Source organism: Cheilinus undulatus, linkage group 18 (genome assembly GCF_018320785.1).
Source record: "Cheilinus undulatus linkage group 18, ASM1832078v1, whole genome shotgun sequence".
NCBI classification, from domain to species: domain Eukaryota; kingdom Metazoa; phylum Chordata; class Actinopteri; order Labriformes; family Labridae; genus Cheilinus; species Cheilinus undulatus.
In genome coordinates this window covers 15,918,961-15,937,206 of record NC_054882.1, presented here as the reverse complement: position 1 = coordinate 15,937,206, position 18,246 = coordinate 15,918,961, and the positions used below count along the sequence as shown (strand labels likewise).

At 40.2% G+C, this 18,246-nt stretch overlaps 1 protein-coding gene across 2 annotated transcripts in view; it reads left to right on the top strand.

Annotated features, from left to right (window-relative positions):
• dph6 (diphthamine biosynthesis 6) overlaps positions 1-18,246 on the top strand; it is a 106,988-nt gene that overhangs the window by 85,895 nt on the left and 2,847 nt on the right. For both annotated transcript variants that reach the window (XM_041812162.1, XM_041812163.1), the window contains 2 exons: positions 1,542-1,790; positions 8,772-9,159. In XM_041812162.1, the coding sequence (XP_041668096.1) occupies positions 1,542-1,790; positions 8,772-9,159 (637 nt within the window). The remainder of the gene's footprint in view (positions 1-1,541; positions 1,791-8,771; positions 9,160-18,246) is intronic.

Genomic DNA, 18,246 nt, shown 5'->3' with positions numbered 1-18,246 from the left:
TTATCACTGCGAGGCTGGATGAACATTGGATGGATGGACTCTCCAATGGTTTGGCAAGACACACTAGTGTGCCTTGAGGCAAGTCAACTGGACCTTGAGAATTTGTAAAACCATACATTATTTCTACAACTAGAATGACTGAAGGCACAAGTTTTAGAGAGGCCATTCTGCTTAGATATGAACAAGGCTGCCTCTAATGGCGGATAATGGGGAAGGCTTTCAGGAGGCTAGCCAAATCAGGGGCCCATGGATGTCTGCAATATCATGGTCCACTGTTAAATTAAGCTGTGGTAACAGTTTTTTTTTTCCTGAGTAAAAACTGCTCCTATCAAAGCAACAAAAAAGTATTGGTGTATTTGTGCTGCAACAGTATAGTTTTTGTTGTGTTTTTTTTTTTTAATGTAAACCCTTTTCTTCAAACAGAATTACCTTCTTCATTGGTAAGAAAGTTAAGTAGAAGACACCAAGATAACTTTAGTGGAAAATAATAAGATAATTGTGAAAAGAGGCAAAATGCACTGAAAGTGGCAAATATTGTTAAAAAGTGGCAAAAATTGGTTAAAAAGGCAAGAATGAGAGCAAGTGGAAAAACTGGTTAAATGTGAATGTGAAAAGGGGTTCAAAGAGAAAATGAGTAAAAAGTTGCAAACTTGGTTAAATGTGGGTTGAAAGTGGCAAAAATGGACAGAAAAACTGGTATAAAGGGATTGAAAAGTGGAGAGAATGAGTGAGAAGTTGCAAATTGGACAAATGTGGGTTGAAAGTGGCAAAAATGGATGGAGGTAGTGGCAAAAAAGGGTCAAACAATGGCAAAATGGACAAAATAGAAGTGAAATGGATTAAAAAGTGGCTAAATTTGTTAAGTGACGGATAAAAATGGGCAAAAAGGGACAGAAAAAGAGGTTAAAAGGAGTTTAAAATTGGCAACAATAGGTTGATATAGTGGTGAAATGGATTATGAAGTTGCAAAAATGGTTAAATGTGAGTTAAAAGTGGTAAAAATGGGCAGAAAAAGTAGCAAGAAGGGGTTGAAAAGTGCCAAAATAGACAGAAAAATTGTGAAAGGGGGACAAAAGTGGCAAAAACAGGTTAAAAGAGGCAAGAATGAGTGAAAAGTGTCAAAATTGATAAAATATGGGTTGAAAGTGGCAATGGACAGAAATAATGGTGAAAGGTGGTTAAAAAGTGTGTCGGATAAGTGGTTTCGATCCAAATAATTTAACAACTATTGGATAGATTTGAAATATGACACTGATTTGCAGGATGCATTGCAATGTCTTTGGTTCCCCACTGGTTTATGACTAAATACCTAAAAAAATGATGCCAATGCTGCATTTTTGATTCTAGAAACACACAAATAAATATTGTGAACATGACTTGCACCTTTTCTACTCCACATCCGCTTTAAGACAATGTCAGTGAGAAGGAAGTGGTATTTCTACAGTCACATTCACCTTAAAGCATTAATGTACCAAAGCAAAGCTGATTTTACTGTAATAAATACTTTAACTAATGATGTATTTTTCCTGCTCTGTTTCCAGGTTGATCAGTCCATTTTCTGCGCTGGCCAAATTGCTTTGGTCCCCTGCACCATGCAACTGGTGAAAGCTGGCACCAGGACGCAGGCCCGTCTGTCTTTCAGCTATGTGAAGAAAGTTCTGGAGGCTGTGATCTGTGGTCTGTCTTTAGCTCATGTTCTCCAGGCCCACTGCTACACCACAAGACACCAAGACATCCCAGTCATCAGGGCCGTGTGGGAGAGCATGCTGAGGGCCGCTGAAGAAGAAAAGGTCAGCCGCTGTGAAATGTTGTTTATGAAATATCTACGAATGTTTAAGAAGAGGGCTGTTTTATTATAGATGCAGAAGAAATATTGATCATACCCATAATGTGATGCTACAGTCACATAGAATGAAGGCATGTTTAATGGATGAGAAGACAGTGTCGATAAATAAGTAAAAACGGAGAAACTTGATATGGTATCTGAGTTGTTCAGAGGCCTTTCAGAATTATGTTTTATAGTTGTGAAATAAGTGAAAGTTCCTCACCCCTCTCTGCCCCCCTTGAGACCCAAGTCTCTGTGACTGATATTTACCAGTGAGCGCGCTCATGAAAAGTTGATGATGTGGGAAACGCTGGTGTCTTTGATAATGCTGAGCTTGGCACAGAAGCAGATGTCTTCCTCAGAGCTTCCCTAATCCTTTGCCCCCACACACCATTTTAGAGCTCCGTTCAACTCTCAGAGCAGCTTATCCCCCCTCTTCCACCCCTCTTTCCTGCCACCTCCCTCCATCCCTCCCCTCCATTCCACCGCCCCGGCTTACAACCCCTGCTCCGTACGTCTAATAGGGGCACCAGTCTCCCTTGGCAGTCCTTCTCCTCCCACTGTAATCTGTCTAGCCATGGGAATAGGGCCTTAGGGAGAGGCAGGAGCCCACCTCCAACATGTGGCTCTGCTCTGTGGCAAGACTGGAGAGAAGATGTCAACTTTGTGTCAATTCTGTATTAGGACAGAAGCTTGCAAAACATTAAAGTTTTTCAAGGCCAGCATCCTAGTCTCTGTGCTTTAAAGTGAGATTTTTTTCGAAACTCTAACTCAAATTAATACAGCAGTTCAGCTGTGACAAGTGTGACAACTGTCTGTCACACCAGTTTGGAGGAGTTAATCCAAGAATGAAATGGGAGAAATGGAGGAAAACACTTTTTCTAGTTTACTCAAAATGGCAGATTCCCAGTTGGGCTTAGGGCCTTGTTTCCCAACCAGGGGTCTAGGACTGCCTTAGGGGCACGCCAGAGATTTTAGGGGGTCAGAGCCTCTGTCTGTCATCATCACTACACAATACTGCCATATGAATGAGTGCAGGTTTAGACCCTCATTATACAGGAAAACTATGAACTGCTGGGTTATGAACAACTTCCTGTTTGCAAAAAAATATGCAAATTTGAGGGCTCGCCACGCCCACATCCTTTGATGAATGAAAATGTTTTTAGTATCTTTCCATCATCTTCTTCTCATCTAGCGGTATACTAAAGTACGAGTCCGTTGGATGAAATCTGTAAGTCTAGTTCATCCAAGTATGACCCTTGGAAATGGTCTAAAACACCCCAATTTTGAATGAAAAAAATGAAATGGCAGATTTCCTGTTGGAGTTAGAGACATAGTCCTTCCAGGTTTTTTGTAAAACTCTCCAAGCCACATCTGCCCGTCAAATTTCATAAATCTAGGTTAAACTCGCTTTGGGCGGTGTTCCATAAAAGCACGAAAGGTGGCTTTATTCACCTCCTCCAACTGTAAAACCTCTATCAACCTGGCATTTAGATTCAATTAGATTAGATAGGTACGTTATTGATCCTGAAGAAATTTATTTTTTTCAGAGTTTTAGGTGAGTACTGATTTTCATGCAAATTGGTGCATATCTAATGCCCCAAAAATGGGTGGAAATAAGAAAAACTACTTCAATTACTATAGGGCTCTCACACCCATTTGAGGCTTGGGCCCTAATTGGCTTGAGCACATAAAACATGATCCTCCCACCTCAGGTTCTTATTATAGATTTTATATTTTAGAACTTAATGTAAATCACAGTGGAACTGAAGTCTTGACAGTGTTCCATAAATTTAGCATGCAGATGATGTTGTTCAGGCTAACCCAGGGCAAAGCTATGGGACATGATCCAATATCAGAGGTCACCAAAGATAGACAACATCCTCCATCTGTTGTCCTTCCATTTAACATGTCAGAGCAATCAAAAAAATATTAATTTAGCTGACTCTAGAGACCATGTTTTATTTTCAACAGAATCTCAAATGAAGCAGCTTTAATTGACAGCTCTGTTCATAAACATTCGAGTTGTCCTGTAAGAATAAAGCCTGCTTAGGTGATGGGTTTCTAACCTGTACCTTTTTTTCCCTCTGAGGAAAGTGTGACTTCCAAGCTCAGGCCCTTACACTTTCCCCTCCCCTCTCAGGGAAGCACAGATGTATAAAGTGCAGGAGAAGCTAGGCAAAGCAGATGTGGTGGTGGTGGTGGTGGGGCTGTTTCATCCCAAACTTGGCGTAATGCTTTCTCCCTGGGGTGGGGATTACACAAAGCACCGGTGCTCATTTAAATGGACTGTAATTAGAATGTTTAACACAGGTCAAACACTGCTGACACAACTCCCATAGAAAACCAAATGACTTTGACTAGCTGGTATTAACTCTAACTTAACCAGCCCTTAAAAAAATTAAGATTTAAAGGGACATCTTATTTCTGGGCTCTAAACAAGTCAAGTTTGTGTGGCCTAATGATAAGTGTTTATACTTCTAACAGTTTAGGCCATTTTTTATTGCTTTTTCTAAATATCACTGGCGTAAGACCAAAACCTCTTATCTCCAAAATCAGCACTTTTCAGGAAATAAAAAAACACTTTATTTTTCTGTTAATTTAACAATGAATGGTCATTTACAGCATCTTTTGACACTTTATTACTTTAAAGTTCGTCAAAACCCACTGACAAAGAACAAGAAGTTAGACAAGAAGTTAGACAAACACAAACTTATGGTGAATATAAAAAGTATTCACCCTATGGGTATCTTACCCTTTTAGTATTTTTCTAAATCAATCATGGTCAATATATTTTATCTTTTTTTGACAAAAAAAAAAACAAACTCTTCAATGTCAAAGTGAAAACAGGTTTCTACAAAGTAATGTCAATTAAATAAAAAATATAAAATAAGTGACAGCATAAATATTCACCCCCTTTAAAGGGACTGTCCTATTTCAACAGAGGTCCAGCCATCTGGTGCTAGTAGTCTCAAAATTTGTGAAATGGGGATCACCTGAGTGCAGTGAATATGTCTCAAGTGATAGTAGTATAAAGACACCTGTTTCTGGAAGGTCCAGTCATGTGTCAATCGGTATTCTTGGCTACCATTACACCATGAAGAAAAAAGAACACTCCAAGCAACTTACAGTAAAGGTAATTAAAGGGTATAAGTCAGGGGGTGGATGCAAAAAAATCCAGGGCACTGGAAATATGTAAATATGCCTAGATCAGGCTGTCCTCACAAACTCAGTGACCATGCAACAAGGAGACTAGCGAGAGAAGTCACCAAGACACCTGTGACTACTCTGAAGGAGTTACAAGCTTCAAGTCCTTCACCATTCAAAGCTTTATGGGAGATTAGATCTGGACTAGAGTTGGTCTTATGAGATCGAAATGGTGCTATTTGGCATATGTCAATTACTGGTCATTACCACAAACACACCATCCCAACTGTGAAGCATAACGGTGGCAGCATCATGCTGTGGGGATGCTCTTCAGCAGTTGGCCCTGGAAGGCTTGTAAGGCATAGGGTAAAATGAATGCAGGAAAATATATGGGAAAATCCTGGAGGACAATCTTATTCAGTCTGCAAGAGAACTACGGCTTGCAAGAAGATTTATTTTCCAGCAAAACAATGACCTGAAGCATACAGAGAAAGATACACAGAAATGGTTTAAAGACAACAAGTCGAATGTTCTGGAGCGCTCGAGTCAAAGACCAGAACTCAATCCAACACAGAATTTGGTTCACGCCTTATCCTCTGAGCTTGAGCAGTTTAGCAAAGAGTAAAATTGTAGTGTCCAGATGTGCAAAAATGACTGGGACCTATCCACAAAGACACAGTGCTATGATTGCAGCCAAAGGTGACTCCACTAAATATTTTTTGTCAAAAAAAAGCCAAATTATAGTGACCATGTTTGACTTCTAAAATCAGTAAAAGGTTAAAACATCCAAGGGGGTGAATATTTGTCTATATGAGCTTTGGTACGGTTAAGGAGACAAGGAAAATCATTTATGGATTTTGGATCCAGAGAAAACCCAGGATTTCTATTAAGAATTAATCTCCATTTAGTCACATGTTTAAATCAGCATGTGTAAAGTTATGAATCTCATTCTGACTTTTGGATTTAACATTCAAAGATACTTCCAGTCTATCCTCAAACACAGCGACCTACAAAGCAAACTGACAGAAACATGACTGCCTAGCATGTCTGCGGAGCCACAGGGCCATGTTGTTGTTGTGCGTTGATAATTTCTCTAATCAGGTGGATGAGGAAGCTTGCAGGGTTAATTGGGAGCATACTGGAGTCGCTACAAGTGTGAAATTGTATTTACGGTGCATTAAACCACAAAGCCTGTTTGTCTACGTGTGTCAGAGGCTTTGAGGAACGTGGAGATTTTGATGTGATAAGTCAATACATGTTAAACAGACGTCTCTTTGTGTGGCAATAACAGGCTCTGATACATGTCAGGAAGGGAAAAATAATCATAATTGAGTGGATTAAAATATTTATTTTCTTGTTAAGGCTAAAAATATGTTTATATTTTTAAATGCACTAATTATAAACATGAGTTTTTTTGTGAAATGATTGTGGTTGATAATTAATTGAATTTGATAACACTGAACTCCCTGCATACCAAAGTAAACTATTTTTAATATTTATTCTGTTTACTTGAGACTTTTGAAGTAATTCTGGCCTCCTCTATGCTTTTTAAAGGCCTTCTGCTCTTAAACTTCCACTCACCCCACTGTCAAGGCCTTGTGTGTTTCATTTACACAAAGAAGTCAGAGCAAAGTCTTAAGAGAGTGAACGCGTAGGGATATTATTGCAGACTGACAGCACTACAGTAAGTGCTGAGACATAGAGCCACATGCTGAAGGCGTCCCGCTGGGCAGGAAATGTAGGGGAACTGGCTAAGCAGCGCGCTCCCATCAGCTCCCTGCTGTTCCCCGCCTTTACACCACTTCCTTATTACCGTGTTTACCGTTCGGCTTTCACGCCTCTCGGCCCTCCGACCCGCCGCACGCTCCAGGCGCACGGACGCCGAGGAAAAGTGGGGAGAAAGAAAACAAACACGAGGAGAGGCAGGTCACACCCCATCAGTGTGGAGAGCTGAGCGCAGCACATCCAGACTTCATGCGTTTACCTGCTGCCCACAGAGCCAGAGAGCGCCAGGGGAATGGCTGCTTGCCCTGGAACTGAAGTGGGATGAAGTAATGAGATGGATTGTGTTAAGTGGCTGCTGGAGAGTGGAACTGAGCCCCCTAACACACATGCATACACTCTGCCACCTGCCTGCCCTTCCAACATGCCACTCTAGCACTCAGCTCCACCGTATATCAAAGTTTAGATTTTATTGGATTAATTTAATAATTGATCTCTGGTCAGGTAGGGATGTCAGCAAGTGTTCCCCCTCTCACTCCTCTGGCACTGACACAGTCTAGCTTGGCACATGCAGAAACCTACTGCACAATAAATGCAACATGAGCACATTTAGTTCCACAGAACTGCTGAACAAAGTTTCCACCTAATGTAACATTTCTGCAGTTACATTAATAAAGAAACAAACAGGGATTGATGTAACCTCGTCCGACAGCTCTGACAAAAAGTCAGCAACTGTGCCGTGACAATAAAGTCCTGCCAGAGGCTGGAGCTGCAGCGCCGAAGTCCCCCTGATCTCCTTTGTGGATGGTCGGTTGAGTAGAGAGTACCTCGGCACACAAGGGCCTGCAGGGTGGCCTTTAAGCCTGGCTGAGCAGGACCCCCTGTCCTGTCACTTCTCTCCACAGTTCCCACTCTCTGCTCCATGTTCAATCACTATTGACAAGCCAGGAAGCAGTTCCCCTTTAGGAGAATACCTAGCCTGTGCCAGAAGTGCTAATATAACATTTATCAAAGCGCGGGACACGTATGTGTGCTGTCACTTCATCTGACATGCTAAGACGTCGGCGCTGACACGGCTATTGTTCTCCGCTCTTCAGGTTGTTATTGTTGATCACAGCAGAGCCCAACCTGTGCAAACATTCAGGACACTTGCTTTCTATGTGCACTCTCAAAGGTTAGCTGTTGATACACAATTAAGCATTTGCTAAAGTTTAATCTGAAGGTAAGTGCCGCCTCGACGAAGCTGGCTGATTGGGTCATGACGGCTTCGTCTGCTGGAGGGACAAAGAGGCTGTCCACCACTCTTGTCAATGATTTCTCTCTTTTTTGTGCGTGCGCGCGAGTGAATATCAAAATAAAATGTAAGTAACCTGTTATTATTCTGCACTTACGAAGTGGGGTGTAAGTGGATGAAAATTGATCCAGCAAATTGAAAAGGGGGTTAAGTGTTTTTGCCCTATCGACTCCAACTGAAATGACGGTTATATAAAACACTCATTTCTCTCCCATTAGCAGATGAAGCCACAGCCAAGTATTATTAGAGGGCCACATTGTAGCACTGCTCCAAGACATTTTGTTACTGCTAATGGCCCTCAGTCCACAGAAGGAAAAAAAAACAAGATTTCTGCTCTTTAGATAAAATTGAGGCAGTTTTCCACCTAATGTTTGTGTTGAAACCGCCGTAACATGTTGTGAGTGATCTTCTTAGAGAGGTTAGAAGTCATCTTAGATAGGACCTGTCATGTTTGCTGTGAAAGTGAATGCATTTGTACATTTTTTCATGGCTGATTCAAGCAGTATGGATTCTTTCTAAAGTGTTTGCACACTATCATTACCAGAGGGTCACCTCCCAATCTCATTTTAATTGATACTCTGTCAGTCTGTCAAGTTAAAAGTCTTAGTGTGGAGTGGTAGAGCTCTATACAATAATATTTAATGTGTATGGAGGGGTGTGTGGTCAGACAGCACAGCATGTCTCTCAGCAGGAGAGCCATATACATGTGATTGTTGTGTTTGGCACTACATGGTATATAATTTCCCAGCCAGTTAATTTGAATAAAGTGTGTTTGTGCTGCAGGACTTGTTGTTGGAGCCTGAGATCAAACCCCCGCCGCTGTTGGTCGTCGTGGTGCCTGCCTTACCCAGGAGTGCAGAGGTTGAGCTTCACGTCACTGCAGTTCAAGACAATCCCAGCAAAAGAGCTCTCCGTCATGTTACTACAAAGATGGCATGTGGGTCCATTGATTGCCATAGCTTCATGACTGCTGACATGTGCAGCGCTTCACTTTCCCTTGACCTCACTGTGCCCAGAGAAAACCAGGAAGTCAGCAATGTGAAGGATGTAACAGGTGATGTCTGCGCCATGTTTGATAAAGCCATGAAGGAGCTGGATGCTGAGCTGGTGCCTCTGTGTGCCAGGGTGTTCTACAAGTGTAGCAACTCACTGGCATGGCAGATTGTTGAAGGTATGTCATTGAAACAACAATTATGAGCATAAAAGTAACAATATGTAGTAGGGGAGAACAGGGTTGGTTGTCACACTTTTTACTCTATTGTGACTTACTCCTCATCAAAACATCTTTCAATAGTCATTCCTATATTAAACTGAAGCTTAAGGTGTTGGCTAGAATTGCATATCCCTCTTCTTTTCCAACTTATTGAAACAAAGAGCTAATTTACAATCAAAGATACTCTGACACATTGTGACAACCAAACCCGTCACGGGGATGGTTGTACATTTGTACATTCCCTGTGGTTGCGTTTCTGGAGCAATGCACAGTGGAGCATAACCCTGAGCAGGTGGAGATGAGAGATCACAGGTTTACAGGAGAACTACAATTTTGTGCCAGAAATTGTGTAAACAACAAATTACTTTGCCTTTCTGAAGCAGTCCGCTGTTGACATGCTATTACTGCGTGAACCTGCAGTCCTCCTGTGATCTCTGCCCGCTGACCAGGGCTGCGCTAAGCAGAGCTGCACCCTGAGCACCTCCAGTGGGTGAGGTAGCATAGCTTCAATCAGAACAAAACCATGGTGCTGTGGGGCGCTGCTGGGCGCTGCTGAGCACGGGGCAGCTGAGCGAGGCGCAGCCATTGTATGTGGCAATTGCGGGTAAGAGCAGATAAAAATTAGTAGGTCAAAGATTAAAATGTTTAATTGTAATTAATCTCAGTATTTCTGAGGTTATTTCAATTAATTGCACTCTTTTTATTGCCTTAAAAGGTCCACTATTTTGCTCTTAAAATAGTTGTTGTGTCATTTTGGCTTTTTCTGCAGACTTGCTGATATGGATCTGCACCTCCATCGTAGTCCATGGGGAGGCATTACATGCTGACATTTTTTATTTTAGACAACGTCCTGATAATATTCTTCTTTTGTTGGAAATCCACAGGATATTAACCCCTTAAAGCCTGATAAGTCAAATGATAGCTAGAAAATTCTAATTTTTTGGAGTTTAAATGTTTATTTAATCTTCTGCTAAAATAAAAAAAGAAAAATCGCTTATGTTGATAAGAGAGCAGCCTCATGAAAGTGTGTATCAAATATGATACAACAGGCTTTAAGTGGTTAAGACTCAGTGGGTTGTGTTTGTTATCACTGATGATTCTTTCTACCAATCATTTAGGGATGAAAGGGAAAGCTGCGAACCCCTACAGGAGAGCGCCAATAAAGTAGGATGATACGAGTTGCTTATTTAGGACCTTTTCTAACTTTTGACAGTGTAAATGAAAATAAACGCGTACCATGCTGCACCAAAGTGAACCAGACCCTAAACTGTCCCGTATTGTCAGAAGCAGGTGACTGGAGTGCTCTGTGGAAATGGGATAGATGCCACTCAGTCAGTTTAATGTGATTGTACTGATAGACTTTGAAGCTGTTGTTTTTAAGGTGGAAAATTTAGATTTTGTCTCTCGTATTTGATCCTACTTGTGCCTCCATTATAAGGACTTCGCGTAAATAAGCTCCTCTTTCAATGGCAACACTCCTGAGGTACACTTCTCTCACAAGTTAGACTCCCCATCACAGTATTAATGGAGACAAAGTGACAGCCCCTCTCTCTGTGCACCCTCTTTTCAAAGAAAGTTTGACACAACATCAGTTAAGTAAACTCCATGAAGTATTCTAGGCAACAGTCTCTCCAGAGGATCTCCTCTCCTTCCTTCCTGTGTTTAATTATTATAAGTCATTTGTTGTGTCTGCACTGTGTACAGTAACCCGAGCAGCTGGCACACTCTTTTGTCATCATTATACTTTCATACGCCGACGTCTCCCGCTCCCAGGTTCTCGTCGAGGCAAATGTGGAGCGGTATTTGTTTTATCCACAGAGATGCTCTCTCTTAGGGAAAAGGGCGACGAGCACATCGATCACACGGGCTCAGTTGTCAAGTCATCGCCGAAGCAGTCAATTAACATTTTTGAATCTGAGCCAAACCAGCCATCTTTCTGTCACTTTTAGCTTTGACATAAGTCATCTTTTCAAGGATGTGAAATTATGGTTAGCAGTGATGAATGGTGGAAAGGTCGCTCTGTTTGGAATATGTTTTGATATGCATGACAGATTAACAGTGCTATTTGTTTTGTAACCTAATTATATAATTGTTATTCAACATTGATTCATGATATATGATGCATGTCATGTCAGCTGTCTGTAGCTCACAACTTGGGAGAAGAAAGGTTTGGGATTGAATCTTTTCTGATATTTATTTTTGGGCTTTATTTTTTGATTGGACAGTGGCTAATGTAAGAAATCGGGGAGAGAGAGAGTGAGGAATGACGTGCAGGGAAGGAGCCGCAGGTCAGGATTGAACAGGGAGCTCAACCTAACTGCTACAATGCTGTGAAAAAGTATTAGCCCCCTTCCTGATTTTTTTTTATTTTTTTTTGGGGGGGGGGGTGTATTTGTCACACTTAAATTTTTCAGATCATCAAATATTAGACAAAGATAACATGAGGAAATACAAACTGCAGTTTCTAAATGATGATTTCATTAATTAAGGATTAAAAAATCCATCTAAACCTGCCTGACCGTATGTGAAATCCATCACCCCCAATCCTAACAACTGGTTGTGCCAACCTTGGTGGCAAGAATTGCTAGCTTTCATATCATTGTGGAGGAATTTTGTCCCACTTCTTTTCAGCATTGTGGAGGATTTTGCAGCATTAACTGCCTTTTTAACCACATAAGACTCTGCATGCATATATGAGGACATGAAGTCTTGGGTTTCCTACAACTAATTTCTGCTATTCCAATTTTTGAGATAATTGTCCAGAATGTCCACTGAAGCAATTTGATTGAAATTTTGGGAGACTTTCATATTAAAATTTTAGGTTTTTTAATGGATATTTTGGGGATTTGTTTGTATCTATTGGAGAATTTCTTAGGAATTTTTTGGGGGAAATTGCCTTGGAATCTTTTTGCATTATCTTGGCAATTTTGGAGATTTGTTTGGATGTTTTAGGGAATTTGGACATTTTCAGGCATTCTCATGGAAATTTGGGAAATGTATTTGTAATATTTTTTGATATTTTCGTAAAGCTTTGGGGAATTCATTTGAAATGTTTTGGTAATTTAATTGGACATTTTCAGGCGGGATTGTCCTTAAAAGTTTCAAGAAGTTTCATGGAAATTTTAGGGAATTTGTTTGGGGGAAATTGTGTGAAATGTGTTTGTACATTTTTGTGAATTTTCTGTGAATTTCATTTCATTTTTTGTTATTTTCATGGAAATGTGGGTAAATTTTTGTAATTTTTTAAAATTTGATTGGTAATTTGGAGCTGGGGTGTCCTTTGAAATTTTCCAGATTTTTCATGGAAATTTCAGGGAATTTTTTGGATGTTTGGGAGTCTCAGGAGGTTTAGATCTCACCACAGTATCTCAGTCGGACTAAAGTCCAGACGTTTTCTAGACCACCCCAACCCAATTGTACTTGAGTTTGAGGTCATGAACTGATGGCCGGACATTCTCCTTTAGGATTTTCTGGTAGAGAGCAGAATTATGGTTCCATCAATTACGCTAGGTTGTCAAAGCAGCCCCAGTTCATCACAATAATGCCACCATGTTTGACTGTTGGTTCAGTGTTTTTTTGGTTGAAATGCTGTGTTAGTTTTACTCCAGATGTAACAGGACACACACTTTCAAAAAGTTCACCTTTTATCTGGTCAGTCCACAGAATATTTTCCCAAAAGTCTTGGGGATCATCAGGATGTTTTTAGTAAATGTGAAACAAGATTTTGTGTTCTTTTTGGTCAGCATTGGTGTTGGTCTTGGAACTGTCCTCAGGTTGCCAGTTTTTCCCAGTCTCTTTCTCATTGTTGGATCGTGAACACTGACCTCAATCGAGTCAAGTGGCCTGCAGGTCTTTAGATGTTGTTCTTGGTTCTTTTGGGACCTCTTGGATGAGTCATCAATGCGCTCTTGGAGTCATTTTGGAAGGCCAGCCCCTCCTGGGAAAGTTCACCACTGCTCCAAGTTTTCTCCATTTGTGGATAATGGTCCCAAAGCCTAGAAATGTCTCTGTAACCCTTTCCAGACTGATAGATGTCAGTGACTTTGTTTCTCATCTGTTCTTGAATTTCTTTAGATGGTGCCGTGATGTGTTGCTTTTTGAGATCTTTTAGCCTACTGCACTTTATCAGGTTCCATTTAAGAAATTTCTGGATCCAACAGGTCTGGTGGTAATCAGGCCTGAGTGTGGACAGTGGAATTGAACTCAGCTTTCCAAAAATATGGTTAATCACAGTGAATTCATCATTTAAAAATGGCATGTTGTATTTACTTGTTATCTTTGCCTAATAGTAAAATTTCTGTGATAGTCTGAAAACATAAGGTGAAATCTTCATGGAATACCTCAAGAACATATCATATTTCCAAAAGTTCTTGTTCATTATTTCATAAATTGTTGATAGAATTGGCATATGTATGGAAAAAAAACCATAAGCAATCAAAACTATTTTTTTTACATACTCTAAAATATCTCCCATGGTTCATAAACTGTGTGATACTTGGTCATTGGTTTACTGGAGCAAATTCAGCCTCCCTCTCCACCCTTGAAATGTGTTTCTTTGATTATCTTCTGCACATCCTGTTCCCTAAAACCATTTACTGACTCATCATTGAGCTGGAATACGCTACCTTACCCTGCACGCACAGTTGAGTGCTGGGAGCCTACCCATGGGCGTTTTTATGGGTCACAGCCTCTGCTCATTGGGTGATGAATCCAAAAAGTCAAAGGAGGAAAAGTAACACCTCTGGCGCTAGCAGTCACAGCCTCACAACTGCTGCTGTCAGCGCTCAGACAAGACAACAACACTGGAGCAAAAAATGTGACCGCACTACCCCCCACCCCCTTCGGTTACTTGCGTTAGGATTCACAGCTGATAGACATGACATATGCTCCGAATGAAACCTTTAAACATCTTGTCTCAACTTGTTACTTACGATAGAAAGGTTCTCCCAAAGATAGGGCCACACAGCTGGAGTAAGACCTTAGCTTACTTTATGGGTAGTATTCCACATTAAAATTGGTTTCCTGTATCTTTATCATTATGAAATGTTTAACACAGAGTTGTCCTTTCAGTCTGAACCAGCATCCAACAAGGTTAATGTGCTAAATAAATGTAGCTTAAAAAGTACGTTTATTTGTGTTTGGTAGATTATTTCTTTGCTGTAACAATTCTTCTTGGCAATAAATCTTATTCCATTGGAAAGCCTGTTTATGTCCCTTTTAAATGGTGCTAGATTTGTAAGGAACATGCGTTTGTGGGATGAGCAGCAGGGAAATAAAACAACTATACTGCGGGATAAGGTTTATTGCCAAGAAGCATCATTACAACAAAGAAATAATCTATCAAACAGATTTTCCTTACTTTTTGTGCTAGGTTTAGTATCTTACCTTTGCCTTTTAAAGCATGGTTATGGATAAGATCAGTGCAATGTCACTTCCAGTGACTGCTTTCCAGTGTGACTGTACCCCCATCTGGGAGAAAACAAGCCCTAAGATTGAATGACAGTAGGTTAGAAAACATCAGAAAACACCATAATATGTCCCCTGTAAGATCCAACACACACAAGGTATGTGATGTCGGTTTATGACATCTCCGCTCACAAGATGGGACTGGTTGTCCAGTTTGATAGAGGGAGCCTGAACACACCCTCATGTAGACCTATGATTTTGTTTATTTCATTTTGTTATGATGCAAGCATTTTTTCATAAATGACCTACGTCATATGTTTATCTTACTGGCCGTTCGATTTTGGCTTTCAATAACCGTTTAACCGTATGGGTTTCATATTTTAAGCTTTTGAATCCCTAATGACCCAATCTTTTCCATGGACTACTCATTTTTAAGGACCATTTCCCATAGAAAGGGGAGGGGCTGGCATCGTTTGGACAAAGAACTCACTCAGTTGGGTTGCTCTTATCCATAGCTAGATAAAGGGTAAGAGCTGTTCAGCTTAGCACAGAACATTTTGTATTTGCCTTCTGCTTACTGCTGTTGCACAGGAAGTGGAGATACTTGCAACCAGTCAACAGCTTGCAAGGAGTGTATAGTCAGATAGATACACTCTGTGTCTCAACAGAAGGATGCTAAGAAAGTAGGATGGTACGGATGAGTTATTTTGGCCACCTTGTTCAACTATTTACAGTGGAGAGGCACATAATAGCATACTGTTAAAGAAGGACTTAACAACACTTGGATTGTGGCGTTATGCCTGTCCAATGATCAACCCTTCCATAGGCTATATCAATTTCAAAGGACGCCCCTACCCCAAAATCCAAATCAAATTATCAAAAAATTACAAAAAATTACCCAAATTTCCATGAAAATAACAAAAATGAAATAAAACTCACAGCAAATTTGCAAAAATTTACAAATACGATTCCCACATGATTCACACATGAGAATGCCTGAAAATTTCCAAACAATTTCCCCAAACAAATTCCCTAAAATTTCCATGAAAATTCTTGAAACTTTTGAAGGAAAACCCTGCCTCAAAATTCCCAATTAAATTACAAAGAAACAATCAGTTAAATTCCCCAAAGTTTCATGAAAATAAAAACAACCCCAATAAACTACAAAAAAATTTCCCAAATTTCCACAAGTATGCCTGAAAATGTCCAAATTCCTTTAAACATCAAAACAAATCTCCCAAATTCCCATGATAATGTGAAAAAAAATTCCTAGGCAAATTTCCACCAAAACCTCTAAAGGAACTCTCCAAAAGATACAAATATGGCCCAAAATATCCATTAAAAATACCTAACATTTTAATATCAAACTCTCCTAAAATTTCAAGCAAATTACTTGTTTATTACAGTGGACATTCTGGACAATTATCTCAAAAATATTATAAGAAACTAGATGATGGCTTGTAAGTTTGGCTCTTTAATTTCTTGATTATTTATTCTGAGTCTGTTTGCTCCTGACACAGTTGGTTTTTTTTTTACTTCTCAAACAGAAGCCTCTTGCAGTAAAAAAAATGGTACTGTGAGATTTGGAGTGAACCAAAACAATAAATTGGCAGACCAGAAATTAAACGATAAGCTTACATGGTAAAAATATTTGTGTAATAGGTGAAGCTCAGTAATGTTATCACTTAGAGAAGCCCCTCTCACCCACCAGTAAGAATAAGACTTGTCGGTATAAAATTATTTATTAGAGCTTCTGTGAGAAAGAAGTTTTCTGTCCTTCTGTTGCTCCACTGCACACACCCAGCCCTTCAGCCCTTTTGTTCATTCTTCTTAGACTAAATGAACGATTTTCATGAGCCAACACTTGCTAATTACCATCTCGTTTACCGGATAATTTGACCAGTTTGAAAGTCATTGTAGCACAACTAAAAACCACTGGCTCTGGGCTGTGGCTACCACTTAAGAGCCCCATAAGCCCAGCAGGCATCAGCCATTCCACACAGAAACATAATGTTTCTCTGCATTTTCATCGCTGCCTTCAATGACACCTATCCTTCTTTTCTCTCAGCCTTGTGATGTTTATATATTAATCTGTTCAAACAAAAATAGCTGAGGATGATTTGCATAAAAGGATGTTGTAGGAAGGCATTAGCAATGGTTTGATTCTGCAAACATAGAGATTAAACAGCAGCCTTTTCAGCTCCCTGTGTGTTCACCATGAAGCAGAATAATGGCCGGTCCTCTTGGGTAGATGGTTTAGTTCCATCTCATTGCTAATGTGATGGCTTTTTGAATCTTACAGCCCCTGTCCATGGGCCTCTCAATGAGACTCCCTGTGCAGCCCGAAGGGGGGCTGAAACACCAGGGGATGGATATGCAGTGTTGATAGAATTCTCTGTGATTTTTTTGGATCATTTATGTGGATTGGTGTAAAGTAAAATAAAAATTGCATGGTCACACAAGTCACCTTCACCCCCCTTGTGTCTCTTAATTCATGCATTAGCAGGCCTGACTGTGTCCACACACTAAAAGGAACCCTCAAAGAGAAAGGGCAATTATTTCCTATCTGTTCGTACAAAGATTAAAACATCCGGGCATAAAACAGGCTTAGTGTGCGAGGTATGATGAAGGCTGTGTTTCTTCTCTTAATGAAACCATTCCCTTGTCTGTGATCTTGCCCAACTCGTTCAGTTGTCAGCTAGCCATCTCCAGAGGATGCTGCTTCCCAGGGTGCACCACATGCTCTGATAACACATATTTAGGCTTTTAATGCCCTCCAAAAAAGCCCCGTGTTCAGTGGGGGTATTTTAAGCTGTAGTGCATATTAGCTAATTAGCGTGTGGGCTCTTTGTAAGGATGTTTGGCATGCTGCGTGTGCTTCAAATGAAAGAGAACCAGGCCTATTAAATAGTGCTGAACAGCTTTTGTAACCTTTCTGTCCTGATGCCTTTTTCTACAAGTTCACACAAAATTCACATTTAGTGGTTTTTGAATAGTGTTAGTTTATGTGTTCTTTTAGACTAGATAGATGAATAGCTAGATAGTTGATCAATTCTGAGAGAATCTGAAGGTATCCAGTTGCAGTTTACAGACACATAACATGAGATTTCTCCTACATTTACAATACAAAATATTTTACATTAGACAGGGCTAAGGTACTTTTAAATGAAAGTTCTATTTGCGGGATCTCTGAGACTGCTGAGTGGTCATCAGAGTTACTCTGAGACTGCTGAGTGGTCATCAGAGTAACTCTGTGACTGTTGAGTGGTCATCAGAGTTACTCTGTGACTGTTATGGAGTCATCAGAGCAACTCTGTTTTTAACTGGTTGTAGATCTGATATTGGCACCGCTTTATTACCTATAAAAGCAAAGAAGACTGTCAGCAACAAGATTGATTAGTTCTATACACTATTTTTTTAATATATGTAAGCACTTTTATGGGGTAGGTGTTAGGCAAAGGGTGTCACAACACACTTCAGAACAAAACTTTGCACATTTTATATGGTAGTTATTAACAGTGAGTGATATATTTGACTGTTAGAGGCAGCAGGATGATTTTTAGCCAGAAAACACTATTCAGACATGTACATGATAAGATTAGCAGAGATTAAAGATGTCACTTTGGGTGACAAAATCGA